This window comes from Melanotaenia boesemani, chromosome 4, assembly GCF_017639745.1.
Source record: "Melanotaenia boesemani isolate fMelBoe1 chromosome 4, fMelBoe1.pri, whole genome shotgun sequence".
Taxonomy (NCBI): domain Eukaryota; kingdom Metazoa; phylum Chordata; class Actinopteri; order Atheriniformes; family Melanotaeniidae; genus Melanotaenia; species Melanotaenia boesemani.
The window spans coordinates 20,242,505-20,256,965 of NC_055685.1; the positions used below are offsets into that span (position 1 = coordinate 20,242,505).

The 14,461-nt window shown below is 40.2% G+C and overlaps 1 protein-coding gene across 6 annotated transcripts in view; it reads left to right on the top strand.

Moving 5' to 3' along the window:
• The window catches only part of fat1a (FAT atypical cadherin 1a), an 80,479-nt gene extending 67,494 nt beyond the window's left edge, over positions 1-12,985 (top strand). For 2 of the 6 annotated variants that reach the window (XM_041982940.1, XM_041982939.1), the window contains exons 18-29: positions 1,404-1,601; positions 2,150-2,746; positions 3,221-3,443; positions 3,536-3,667; positions 3,821-3,978; positions 4,709-5,177; positions 5,485-5,638; positions 5,845-5,955; positions 6,081-6,724; positions 7,646-7,783; positions 9,553-9,588; positions 10,662-12,985. In XM_041982940.1, coding sequence (XP_041838874.1) covers positions 1,404-1,601; positions 2,150-2,746; positions 3,221-3,443; positions 3,536-3,667; positions 3,821-3,978; positions 4,709-5,177; positions 5,485-5,638; positions 5,845-5,955; positions 6,081-6,724; positions 7,646-7,783; positions 9,553-9,588; positions 10,662-11,329 — 3,528 coding nt within the window. In that variant the 3' untranslated portion in view covers positions 11,330-12,985. Of the gene's footprint in view, positions 1-1,403; positions 1,602-2,149; positions 2,747-3,220; positions 3,444-3,535; positions 3,668-3,820; positions 3,979-4,708; positions 5,178-5,484; positions 5,639-5,844; positions 5,956-6,080; positions 6,725-7,645; positions 7,784-8,072; positions 9,589-10,661 lie in introns of all 6 variants that reach the window. The other 4 variants (XR_006010002.1, XM_041982942.1, XR_006010001.1 and 1 more) reach the window with 4 other exon arrangements.
• Positions 12,986-14,461: the final 1,476 nt, after the last annotated feature.

The window sequence follows — 14,461 nt, forward strand, 5'->3', positions numbered from 1 at the left end:
CAATTCCATGATTAATATGATCATCCACCCACAGAATTTTTTAGGTTCTGCCTTGTGCAACCAGATGAGCTGCCCCCTGCTGGCCATTGTATAGAATGCATGTTTAAGGCACTTGTATACTGGTCATATTTATTTAACAACTGGCTTTGTCTTTTTATTTTCTTTTTTCTTTTTACAAGATATATATATATATATATATATATATATATATATATATATATATATATCTACACTAGCGTTCAAAAGTTTGGGGTCACTTTGCCATGGGATTCAATAGGGAAGTGACCCCATACTTTTGAACGGTAGTATATATATATATGATACACAATGAAAACAGCTAAAGTGCATCAAGATGAAACATTGTTTTACCTTCTGTCTGACGTAGTATAGTTACGAGGAATACTTAAAGTATAGTCCAAAATCCCACTAAGTCAACAAATAAATAAAACAACACAGGATGCACATATTGTGCACACCACCTGGAAAAGCGAGAGTTTTTTCAGCATTTGAGAGTGAAAGTAGAATGGAGCCAGGACATGGAGGATTCAACAAAACGTCAGATCTGTATCCCATTCAGGAACAGAAAAATAAAAGATGAAGCCTTTGTTTTAAGTTGATGTCTTTTCCCTTTTTTCGCCGTTTTTGATCAGAAACCAGGCCACAACATGTTTGACAAGTTTGTCATCAAGGACAGCCAATAATTAGCACTGCCAGATTAGTCAAATTAGAGGAGCAGTAAGCCATCTTTTACTTTGCCCCCCATATGAGGCCATCCATGGGGTTTATGACATGTAGTCTGATTTAAAGTAAAAGGTTTGCAACCATGAGGCTGTTTTTATGCAAAATGATGCTTTTAGCTAAATGATAACATTGCAGTGCAAAGAAGCCATTCATGACATCAGTGGCCCCATAACTGTGAATTCCAATTATTCACACACTGTTATACAAGGACCCAAAAATTGCCTAATTTCCCTTTTTTATTTGTTTTGTTTTGTTTATACACCGTACACAACAAGCAGCTGTTAAGTTCCCATTTCCTTTCCTAAGTGCATGTATGAATGAGTTGCCTCTATTCACCTGATGATGAAGCTGGGTGGAAAAGGTTACCAAAGTTATCATAACTGATCATGAATAACCCTTTTGGCTGAGCTTTAGCTCGTGTTTTGTCTCATGGTTTGACCTGGAATTACCAGAGTCACATTCATTTACGGCACATGCAGATGTAGGTATAATAGAACTGTGTTTTTTCCAAATGTACAATTTATTCAAAACAGTTTTGTTTGCAGCTCATCACTTTTCTGTCAGTGTATGTGTTAACTTATTAAAACACATTTTTACAACAGAAAATGAGTGAGCCACATATCAAGCACCTCATCTCACCACAACGCTCTTGTGTCCCTCAGGAGAATCGACCAAAAGGCACAAGTGTTCTTCAGCTCACTGTAAGCGACCGTGATGCTTCTCACAACGGCCCACCTTTCACATTTACCATTGTGGACGGGAACGAGGGCAATGCTTTCCACATCAATCAGCAGGGAGCTCTGGTGACCGTGGGGGCGCTGAATAGGAAGAGTAAAGAACACTATCTGCTGCAAGTTCAGGTGAGTCACAGAGCCAAGGAGAGACCAGGGTTGAGGGGATGCATTGATTAGAGTGTTGAGCCACAGCAATCTTCTCTGTTAGTCCTCCCTCCATTCTATCTCTCATCACTCACTTTCCCTCCCAGCCACTGTTCCTGTCAGCATCCCCTTCATTCTGTATTCTGAATAAGGTTTGTTTTAAGTAACTTCATATAGAAAGTAAGTAAAGCAGCTTCTTCAGAGTATGTTTCATGATCATGTGTCACCTCAGAGGAAGGAACAGAGAACATGTATGGGCAAATGGGACATGAAATGATAAGTATGATGTGGTTTTGCACACTTATATTGGAGTTTTTTATTTTGTTTCCTGCTGTACAACTGCCATTTCTGTAAAAGTGTGATAGTTAATATATTTGATCTTGTAAATGTTCTTTTTTTTACTTTATTTGGTGCATCTGCAAAATGCAGATTCTGTTACTGAGGTATGGGAGAATCGCAAGAGCTTGATTGCCCTCTGGTGTTAGAAATACAGATAAAGCTTGAGTGTCCTACTCTTTTCTTATTTTCAGGTGTCAGACAGTGGCAAACCCCAGCTGTTCTCTACCACCTTCATCAGTGTGCGTATAATTGAAGAGAGTGTCTACCCTCCAGCAGTACTACCACTAGACATTTTCGTCTCTATTGCTGGCGATGAATACCCTGGAGGTGTCCTGGGAAAGATCCATGCCACCGACCAAGACATCTATGACACTCTCACCTACAGCCTCGCCCCTTCAGCCTCCTCATCCGCAGACAAGAGCAGTGCCTTGTTTTCAGTTTCAGCCTCCGATGGTAAAGTTATTGCCCTGCAGCCGCTCGATGTGGGCCACTATCCTCTCAATGTGACAGTGACCGACGGACGCTTCACAACACCTGCCGACGTCACTGTGCACGTTCGTCAAGCGACTCGCCAGGCCCTGGACAACTCTATTGCAGTACGCTTTGCAAACATTGCCCCTGAGGAGTTTATCGGGGACTACTGGCGCAACTTCCAGCGAGCGCTGAGAAACATTGCCGGGGTTAGGAGGAGTGAGGTTCAGTTGGTGAGCCTGCAGCCTTCAGAGCAAGGAGATCTGGATGTCCTGCTGACACTAGAAAGATCTGGCAGCCCATATCAATCTCAGGAGGTAAAACCAGCCAGAATAAAACTGAACTAATAGCATATTTAAAACTATTGTTGTAGTTTTGCTACAATTTATTATTGTAATTACAATCTTTTCATTGTTTGCGTTATGAAATGTCAGAACATTCCCTTATTTAGTTCTGTGTTTACCTTTGGAATTTCTTTCTTTGATTTGAGTATTTTGTATATTAATAATCCACATATATATTCAATGTGGCATAAAACAGAGATGAAAAAATCCATCCCTTACATTAAATAACTTGAACCAGCTAGTGTTCGCAGCTTTTGTATGAAAAATTTCTCATTCCATCAAAAGACTAATCAGCTAATTGAACATGCCATAATAAAACAGTACTGTGAAAAAATAATTAATTACCAGGACAGTTTTTTTTGCAAAATTTTCTGTCAGTTATTGTATAAGTACAGCTCTCGTTCTAGCAGGTATTCCCCTTAATTAAGTCATTGTTCTTTTTTCCAGGTTGTCTTCCGCAAGCTGAACTCCTCTGCAGCTGTGATCGAAGAGATGACGGGGGTAGGCATCGTGCGGGTGGTGCAGAAGCTCTGTGCTGGTCTTGACTGCCCGTTGCACTTCTGCGATGAGGTCATCTCCTTGGATAAAACTGTTATGTCCACACACAGCACGTCCCGCCTCAGTTTCGTCACCCCAAAACACCAGAGAACCGCAACCTGCCAGTGTGACGGTAACAGTTCATCTTATCACACATGCAAATGCACACATTTACTGTTGTTGTATTTAAACTCCTATTCTGAGTGGTGTTATTTTGGTCTTTAGGTGGTAAATGTCCTGTGTTGAACAACCTGTGTGAGAACAGCCCCTGCCCAGAGGGCATGGACTGTGTAGCAGATCCTGAAGATACTGTGTACAGCTGTGTGTGTCCTGAAGGCAAAAAGGGCAAATGTTCAGGTGAGAATCTTAATCTGCTATCTTGAATAGTTTTATCCTTCTCTCCCTGTCTTTCTCTGACTTCTTCTACTGATAGTGATGATGAAACTAATGTAAAAATAACTCTCAGTGTCTGATTTTCCAGACTTACAATGCTTGTTTTGTTTTCATTAGATGGCCACTCATTAACATTTAGCGGAGGTGGTTATGTGAAGTACCGTCTGATGGAGAATGAGAACAAGGAGCTGATGAAGCTATCTCTGAGGCTCAGGACTTTCTCCAGCCATGCTACTGTCATGTATGCAAAAGGGACTGACTACAGCATCCTTGAGGTGTGTTAACCTTCAATTCCAGCCCAGTAACTAACTAGAGGTATCATTTTTTACCTCTCAGATTAAATCAACCTTGGTCATCATAGATGCGTATAAACAAACTGTCCCTCTGAGTTTCTTAGTGAGTCTCTGCATTATCATATAACATTTCCATATCAGAGGGCATTAATAAACTGACCTTATCCACTGTGAGACCACCCAGCCATATGTATAATCTAGTTATGCTGAGGGGTCAAAAAGCCTTTTTAAAACTCCTTTCACACAAGGGACTATGGGAATGTATTGGTGAGTTAAAAAACACACACGCAAGCTATTTTAGTACTGGGAGGGAAACACACTGCCGTTTTCCACACATTCCTTTTTGAGACTGTCTGGTAAGCAGTCTGCATGCCAGACAAATACCCTGCCTGGATAAGAGACAGTTTTTGATTATCAGACTTCCATAAAAGGCTTTTCATATCTACACTGTGTGTTTTAGAGGCTTGAGCAGAAGTTAAAGCATATTGATGTATAAACCTTTTATTTATTTTATTTTGTTTTTTTCATTGCATATCAGTAAGTGAACGTGTCCTATGCTGGAGGCTTTACTGATTTACTTACTACTTTTACATTTACATACTGATGTAAATGTGTTTGAGCCATGTGAAAAGGTCAGAATGAGATGGATAACCTGGTGTGATTAATAGTGAGAATCTGTTTGTTCTAATTCTGTATTTCTTGTCTGAAATAGATAGTAAACGGCCGTCTTCAGTACAAGTTTGACTGCGGCAGTGGTCCTGGCCTAGTGTCTGTCCACAGCGCTCAAGTTAACGATGGGGAGTGGCATTCTGTCTCTCTGGAGGTAGATGGTAACTATGCGAAACTGGTTCTAGACCGGGTGCACGCTGCCTCTGGTACAGCACCGGGCACTCTGCGCACCTTAAACCTCGACAACAGCATTTACTTTGGTGGTCACATACGCCAGCACAGCTCCCCTCGCCTTGGTCGCAGCCTGCCTATTACTAATGGGCTCCGTGGCTGCATGGAGGCCATCGCACTGAATGGCCAGGAGCTACCACTCAACACCAAAGCTCACCGGGCCCACGCTGTGCTGGAGGACATTGTGGATGTGGCACCAGGCTGTGCACTCACACCTGATGAGAGTTGTTCAAGCAACCCCTGCACCAACGGAGGAAGCTGCACCTCACTGCCTAATGGAGGTATAAGTCAGCCAGCAGTAGCAAAACTTTTAAACTTAAAAGGTGAAATAAGGCCAGTTTGAAGTTTTAAAAGTGCATTTATCATAATGTAAACTGTTCTTCTAATTTTCTTTGAATTTGTCATTATTGCTGTTTGCTATGAAAGTAAACTCAGCATTTCATCTGTATCTAGAGGTATTACTTGCCATCAGCAGAAGGCATGAATCTACATAATGTGCTGAACTTCTTGCACAGTTAAAAAGTGAAAATGTCTTTGCTCTATGATCCCTGGCTCAGTGCTGGTTTTTTTTGTTTGGGAATTTTACAGGCTACTTCTGCAAGTGTCCTGCCTCTTTCATGGGCACACACTGTGAGATTGCCATAAGTCCTTGTGCGTCCAACCCCTGCCTGTACGGTGGCACCTGTGTTCCTCGTGCAGATGACTTCTACTGCCAGTGCAGAGGGCAGTACTCAGGACAGAGGTATTATACTATTTTCTTTTGACTGTTGCCCTGAAGGAAAAAAATGTGTCGCATGTGTTGTGACGACAGGAGATGAAGGTGGAAGGAAAATTATGCAATTTATAAAATATAATGTGATATCAAAGTAATATATCATGCAGAAATTTAGCTTTTAAAAATCTACCACTAACACAACATCTTGTCACTGTTGTCTGTAATGAGTGCAGGTGCCAGTTAGGGCCATACTGCAGAGACAACCCCTGTAAAAACAGTGGAAAGTGTATCGACAGTCTGGATGGTCCTGTATGTGAATGTGAACCTGGTTTCCAGGGAGACAGGTATGCCCATTTTGAGTTTAAATTAATTCAATTTCATTAACTCGACAAGCAAAACCTATTGCATCATAGATTATATCCAGCTTGTTGTTCTCTTGGACTTCTCACTGAATTCTGATGTCATCCAGGTGTTTGAGTGATGTAGATGAGTGCGTCAAGAACCCCTGCGCCAACGGAGGACTGTGCCAGAACACGTACGGCTCCTTCAAGTGTAACTGTTCGCTGGGTTTCAGCGGGCACATGTGTGAACAACGTGCAGCTGTCCGAAATGACTTTGTCTCCACCTCCTGGAACATCGGCTTGGAAGAGGTGATCGGCATTGTGGTCTTTGTATCTAGCATCTTCATCCTGGTCCTCCTCTTCATCATTATCCGCAAGAAAGCCTGCCGCAGCAAGTCAAAGATAGATGACGATGACAAACATCCTGGGAGTTCCAGCATGCCTCACTCCTTTCTCCAGCGACCTTACTTTGACTCCAAAATAAACAAGAACATCTACTCAGACATCCCTCCTCAGGTGCCCGTGCGTCCCATCTCCTATACTCCTAGCATTCCAAGTGACTCACGGAACAACTTGGACAGAAACTCGTTTGAGGGCTCAGCCATCCCAGAGCACCCTGAGTTCACCACCTTCAACCCAGAATCTGTGCATGGACATCGCAAGACCGTGGCTGTGTGCAGCGTGGCGCCCAATCTCCCGCCTCCACCTCCATCCAACTCTGTCTCTGACAGCGACTCCATCCAGAAGCCAAACTGGGACTATGATTATGACAGTAAGTCTGCCTCTAGGTAGCAACAGCTTTACTTACCTGATCGTAGGCACTGAGATGAATTCAAATGACTATCATTACATTTAATGAGCACTCTACTGTACTTTTTGCTTTAATGTCGGAGCTTCTGGTGTCAGCAAGTTCGCTGATCCTTGCAAGCCTGCTGGGATAAATTACATATAAACATACACAGGATTAGATTGAGAAACATCGAAGGTACCTCTGACTATCAGAAAAAAATAATCCCAATATTTATTCCAACATCCAGCACATGGACTACAAACAAACAACAGTGAATTAAAATTTACTATAAACTGAGCAGTTAACATATTTTTCTCTCCTCTTCTTGTGTATAAAGTCAACATAAAACAGCCTATGCAGATTTCAGATCTTATGTCACATCGTTGAATTGATGCAGCTCGTGGCCAGAAATAAACCAGACGATTTCAACAAAGGATAGCAAAATAAGTATGATGTGTTAAATGACACCACAGATGCTTTTCTTTTTTTAAATAAAGCAAAAGACCAGAGAGAACCAAGCATAGAAATTACCCATGGGCGATTTGAAGGCAGAATATAAATAGCTCAGTCATTAGTTACCAAATAAATAAATAAATGATTTTTCTGACTGAATGCAGCTCATGAAGGCAGACAGTGAGTCTGGTGGAATCCCTCAACTGGTTTCTCTTTATGTTGAGAAGGTTTCTCATTATTTTAGACAACTCTCATAATACTAACTCTCTTATTAAGGGTTACTTTTTTATCTTTGGTAAATTTAGTCCATAAAACTAAAATGTCAATGTCAAGAAAAATTACATTACTGCCAAGAAATGACAGGAATTTCTTTTTAGTAAAAATCTGACTGATTTTCACATAACAGAATGAAAGCTACAGACTACAGTCATACCATGCTTTCTCCTCCAGCTAAAGTGGTGGACTTGGATCCATGCCTGACCAAGAAGTCTGTGGAAGACACCGCCTGTCAGCCCTATAACACCAGAGGCAGCATGTCTGAGGTCCAGTCCCTCAGCTCCTTTCAATCCGAGTCCTGTGATGACAACGGTAAGCTGCCACACTGAATTTGTTCCTTCACATCTTTTGAGAAAAACTAACCTGACAGCATAGTTTGAAAAATGATAGATTTTATTTTGTAACATGTAAGCATTTGGAAATTTGATATATTTCTTTTGTGTGGTAAGCTTGTGGGATTTTGCAACAGTTGCCTTTGTGTTTTTTGCAGCCTTGTTGATTTAAATGCTAACATTTTCACTTTGCATGTTCAGAATGGATGGCCCAGTAGCGGCTGTGGGGTCACGTGTCTTTTCTCTTTCTTTTTGCTGCGGGGCTTCAGCTCCCATATGGATCAAATCAGTCCACAGATCCAGAACAAGGTTTTAAATAGGGGGTTCAGCCTGTAAGTCCTCAATCGCTGTCGGTACAGACGGAAGCAATCACAACAGCCTGCACTGTGTAATTCTCCTGGGATTATTTATTTCAAAACAAAACATTGAGATCCTGTTTTATCTCTTCTTTTACTTCAAAGCTTATATGAGTTACACTTCAAGAAGAGTTTGATGACTTTCACAAACAGCATCTCTATCCTGTTTGAAAATCACTCACCAGATCATTTCTTTTTTGTTTTTAATTTACCAGCATGCCTTTTCTTTTGTTTTGTTGTTTTCAAACTATAGCTACAAGTGGATGTTTAAAGCAAACGAGGAACATTTCACAAGGGTATAGACTCTTATTTTATGTTCTCCATTTCCTTCATCGTATGATGTTTAATTCCCGTCAGTTATATTTGGGATGTCATGATGGTTCTCCTGTTCACAAGTCATCAAAACCTTCCTCTGCACCTTCATAATTCTAAGTAAATCTAAATGTGAATCAGAAACAGAGAATATATTTCTAATCAGCAGCTCTTGTTTTCTGAACACACACAAGCTTGTCTCAGTGTGTCAGGTTGGAAATGTGTTCATATCTCTGGGGAATTTCACTGATTCTTCCATCTGTACTGTCAGTGGCACCCTCTAGCTCCTCAGTATGTTGTTGTGTGTTATCTTGCAAGTAAAACCAGATCCCCTTCCCTCACCATTCCCTCACAACACACACACACATGCTGGTGTGTTACCCTCTGATATTGTCTTGTCCACTTCCATAAAACCTCCTAAGACACTCACTGTTGATGTGAAAACGACTAAAAAGTGTGCCTAGCAACAAGGACAGTGATATTTGTGGGAAGTGTCACTTGTGTTGCCATCACTCCCACCACATTCCATGTGTTTTTTTTCTCTGTCTTCATAATTGGTAATAGCATTTGTACTAATGCTGGATCTTTTTCACCCACTCTCCCCTCCTCTACCCCTCACAAGCCTCCATAGTGACAGTAATCCACCTTGTTAACTCTGTTGTTGACACGGTGGAAGGAGAAGGTATTCTTCCAGCTTCTATCTGCTGGTAGCTTTGTCCTTGGTGTTGGGATGTGAAGTGTAGGTTGTAACGCTGCCATTATCTTACACTGACAGCCTCATCCAATTCTCACATCTTTGGTTTTACATTTACCTGCTAATTGAACAGATATGCAAACACACAAACAGTCAATTGTTACCGCTATTTCTCAAGACTTGTTATTTTAGAACTTTTGATACCTCCTGAAGTCTGTTTAAGAAAATGGCAAAGCTGTCATGCATTAATTTACCTGCCGCTCATCATGTGCCCTTACGTGTGTCATTGTCCTCATTTCATTATTGCTCTTAGCAAATTGTTCATTCTTTAGATTTGTTTTATAACTTGTTCTTTCTCTTTTTCCCTCTTATTGCCTCGTATTAAAGAGTCTTTTTTGGCTCATGATCTCAAGAACCCAAGAGGTGACTTTTTCATCTTTGTTTGCTTGTTCACTGGTGTTCCTCTGATCCCATACTCTAACTTTTAACCACTAATCCCAAAAGACGAATGAATGTGTGTAAAACCTCCTCTGTAAGGTGAAGCTGATGTAACACGGAGCGCGTTTTATGCTGCAGTGGCTTTATGAGGCGTCGTTTCTGTTTTTGTGAGATTATTCATAACCCTCAACGCACCCCTATGCATGGTTTTACTGCTGACAACATTATTAAATGTGTTATATGATCAAAGGTGCTGCTTAGTAGTCGACTAGAAATATTCTTATTTGTGTTTTGTGTGGGTGTGTATATATGTTCACATAATCTATTTTTATAACCTTAAAATCAGACACAGTGGTTGCATGTAGTCTGTCTTGGTGAATCAGTTTTTTTTTGTTGTTTTTTTTGTTGTTTTGTTTTGTTTTTTTTTTTAAATTAAGTTGTAATGAAGTACAAGCCTGTATTTCAGGTATTAAACCAGGGGTCCTTGAGAACCACTGTCCTGCAGGATTTAGATGCTTTCCTGCTCCAACACTCATGATTTAGATGAAATGGATCCAACAGCTTTTTGTTAAGTTCACCACATTAATTTAAGGCAGGTGTGTTGAAGCACAGAAACATCCAAAGACTCCTAGTTTAAATAGAATCTATTTAAAATGAACATAGACCTCTAACACTAGTAATATTCTCTCATATTTGTATCATATTTGTATAAAATAATTAATATATACCATATATACGTATACCTATATATTTATATATCACAATGAGCCATCAATTTTATAGCTATAAAATCTGGATAACTGTATATGACTTTTTCTTTTTTTATTTAACGGTTTTTCAGTTTGTGAATAATGTCTGCAGTGTGTAAAAAGATTGTTAAAAAATCTGTGTTGAAGCTTTGTGTGTTGGTGTGATTTCAACTCATGTTCCCTTTGCATGGTATGGGTTTTTTAACATTAACATGATGGCATTTGGTGTCTGTTAATGACTGGATGAGATTGATTGACTGCACAGCACTAACACAGATGTTTATGCTTTGATTTTTCATTATCAAACAGGATATCACTGGGACACATCTGATTGGATGCCAAGTGTTCAACTTCCTGGAATACAGGAGTTTCCACATTATGAGGTTGTGGAGTCACCCGCCCCTCTGTACAATGACCCGAGTGCCATCGACACAGATTACTATCCTGGTGGCTTAGACATAGAGAGTGATTTCCCGCCACCGCCAGAGGACTTCCCTGCAAACGATGACCTGCCGCCTCTGCCAGAGTACAGCGACCGATGCGACACACTGCGACCCGTCGGCAGAGATTTGGACGCGTCTGGTTCAGGCAATTCCAGCGCAGTCCGCCAGCGTCCGGCGCTGCCCCAGCTCTACAGCCTTAACCAGTATCTGCCGCATCACTCCTACCCAAGTGAAGGGGGCGACACTGAGGGACAGGGTGCTACCTCCACCTCTGCAACCATTACCCCTGCTTCCACCATGGGCACTAGTGATTACAGAGGAGGCTATCCTTTAGGTTGTAGTCGGGACTTTGACTCCTCAGCTCTGGACAACATGTCCATGTCTCTGTACACATCCACAGCCTCTTGCTCGGACATGTCGGCGTGCTGCGAGGAGTCTGAGGTGATGATAAGCGACTACGAGAGCGGTGATGAGGGCCACTTCGAACGGCTGGCCATCCCGGCGCTGGACTCCCAACAGCACACTGAAGTCTGACACTGGATCCAAACAAAAGTGCCTGAACCCACAGCTACACCTTATGGTAGCCTTTAAAACACCACAACACTAAACACACACAGTACGTGGACACAAAACAGCATGACACACATACGGTACGGTACATGTACAGGGGTTGAGACTAAGGGTCAGAGAAAATAAGAAGTACATAAGTGATTCTGTAACCTCTTCACATCTTGGTTCAACTCCTGCACCTTTGAGTCGGTGGTACTGTTGCTTTAAGGGGGACCTATTATGCTGTCATCTATTTTCCACCATAATATCACATATTTATATAGAATAAGGTCTAAGTTTTAAAGAATGAAGCAAATCAATGTAAAAGTAATCCCTGGGAGCCAGAAACTCAGGCTTCAGACTTCTTTAACAATTTTTCTACATTAATGCTGAGCTCACGTAAGCGGTGAGGAATTTCCTAATAATGTCATCTACTCCAGCACACCCACAAAGTCTAACTACTCTTCATAAATATATACGTGTTTTCATAAGGAATACTACTTGAGCAGTTATGTAGATGTTTATGTAATGCAGTATTCAAACACAGCAGAATAACACCTGCTTGCTACAGTACTGTTGGCATTTAATAACAGCAGATGCAGTTAAATTATTTTCTTAATGTTGTGATTGAAAGACTAAATTCATCATTATACAAAACAAAAATCAGGAAATGAGTGTTAAAAAAGGCCAAACTGAGGATTGTAATCTGTAGCTGTTTGTTCAGTCAACTCTTATATTAATGTAGCTGCTGCTACTGGGTCCAGTTTACAGTCAGTCTCTTCACACCAGCAAGAAGACGAGCTGATCACAATTAAAGGCTTTCACACAGTCCATCAATCAGAAGACGGTGAGCTGTCAGTGGAGTGGGTTAAAACACAGCTAAACAGATTTATTTCACAGGATGAAGAAAGTAATTGCATAAAGGATTAGTGTGACTGAATCATGCAAAGCAGTTCTAGTGGCATCCCAGAATAAGAATATAGATTTGGGAAAAAAAATAAGCATAATTTGTCCCCTTTAAGTAACTTTAATCTCAAACAGGAAGTGGATTTTTCTGAAGGATCAGCATTTCAGTGTACAACAAAAATATATGTGTATCATGAAAAAAAATCTTGTTTCTATAAACAAAACCAAGAAAAATGTTTTTATAAAAGTCTTCATTTTCAGTGTAAATTTAAATGTACAGTTTGATTTTAAAAGGTTACTAGGTTTTGTAGATATTCTATGCTTTTCTTTTCAATGAAAAAAAGAGTTAAATGGTGTGACATCAGCCTTACTGTGCTTACATTCACTAAAAACAAACTAAAAAAAAAAGAAGAGCGTGGCTTTTCTGAACAGTGTACTCGTTAAGTTTATCGTCTCTTGCTCATTTCAAAAAGGGTCTTCAATGAACGACTGCATATTCTTGTGTTTTTTGTTTTTTTGTTTTCATTTGTTTGTACATTTTGACTTTGGAACCTCTTTATTTTTCCACCAAGATAATGGGACCCAATATATTTATAGTGCAGAGTTATCCATGGACACGTGACTTTTCAGGTGTCTGTGTGTGTCTGAGCAACGCTATGGTCTTGTTAAGGTTTTTATTGAATACTGCCACAAGCTCACGCTTTCCTACTGGCAATAAATTATTCCTAAAAAATACACAAAGCATGTCTGTGTGCATTTATTTATGGAGGCCAGTTCAGTAACGTGGGAATTTGGTAACTACTGCTGCTGTAGTAATGAAAACTTTTTCAACTTTTCAATTTAAACTGCTGAAATGCTTTCCCCCTAAACCTCCCGATTCAGTCAGAGTTGAAATGATCACTTCAGAAGCCAAGCTGCAGAAAATGTATCTGCAACAATTTATGATCATCAGTCTTTTTAACTTAGTGAGAAAAATGCTGTAAATTCACTGGTTCATTGGAAGATCGGATTTTCTTGGTCAAGTTTAGTAAAATAATAGCATTATTGGGCAGATGTGTGATGATTGTTCTTGATGTTTCTCTCCAGTTTACAGATGTTTAGAAAATACCTGAAATTTTATAGATCATACTTGTAATTGAATATTTAAGAAATGACACAATTAAATTATTTTTATTTGCAAGGTTACAATTAAGCATGAGTGAAAATTTGATGTCATTTTTCAACAATAAGATAAGTAAGTAAGAAAGTTGAGCAACAAAGCCTCTTGTTTAAAGTTTTCTTCACATCTGATCACTATGAGTCACCTCTTCCTTCTGTCCCTGGAACTGCTGGTATCAATCAGCTGACTCTTGACATGTCCAGACCTGTTTGAGCACCACAGGCGTTCTGGGCTGTTGTCTCCACAGGCTCTGTGCTCTGTGCTGACCTGATCAGGTCTAACATTTGTCCTTCCTGGTGGAGGAACAGTGGTCTTTAGATCATTGGTCAGGACAGAACAGTCACTGCACACTGGTTGTAAGAGGTCAACTACTGTCAAGACTTATTTCTTTTCTCTGCGTCCCTCTAATTAATCATACCATGTTACCACTGAGAGACAGTCTGCTTGTCATGAGGGTAGTGCCACACTACTGAATGTCACTTTTTATAGCAGTGTCATGCTAAGCATACTGCAGCAGCGCCAATGATAAAACAGTAAATTCTTGGTTAAAACGTCACAGCAGACCAGACGGCTTATTGAATAAGACTGTTTTGACTTAAAAAAATGTCAGACCTTTAGTACATTTATTTATTTAGTCACCAAATAGCTTAACTAAATAAAACCTGCTGTAAACACATTTTCCAAACCCAGTAACCCTTAATACAATCCTGAGGCTGACGCCATTGCATCCTCATTTTTACCGAGCAGTGTACATCTAGATCATGTCAGTTTACAACAAAGCAGAACCATATTTTCCTTTTCATTAACTTTTAAACCCCTCAAGCTCCTGTTCCATCATTTGGCTGAACACATTTTAGTGACTTCACTGCATCTTATTAAAACTTTTGTGAACCTTCCTGAGCTGTATTCTTCAGGTATAAAATGCTAAAAATGAGTAGCTCATATCATGCTAGTTTTGCACATTGAGGATTTTTACAAAACAATAACATCTGACTCATTTGCTTTTTTTTTTTTTTTAAAAAAAGCTCTGATTCTTATTCTTTTCAGTTTCA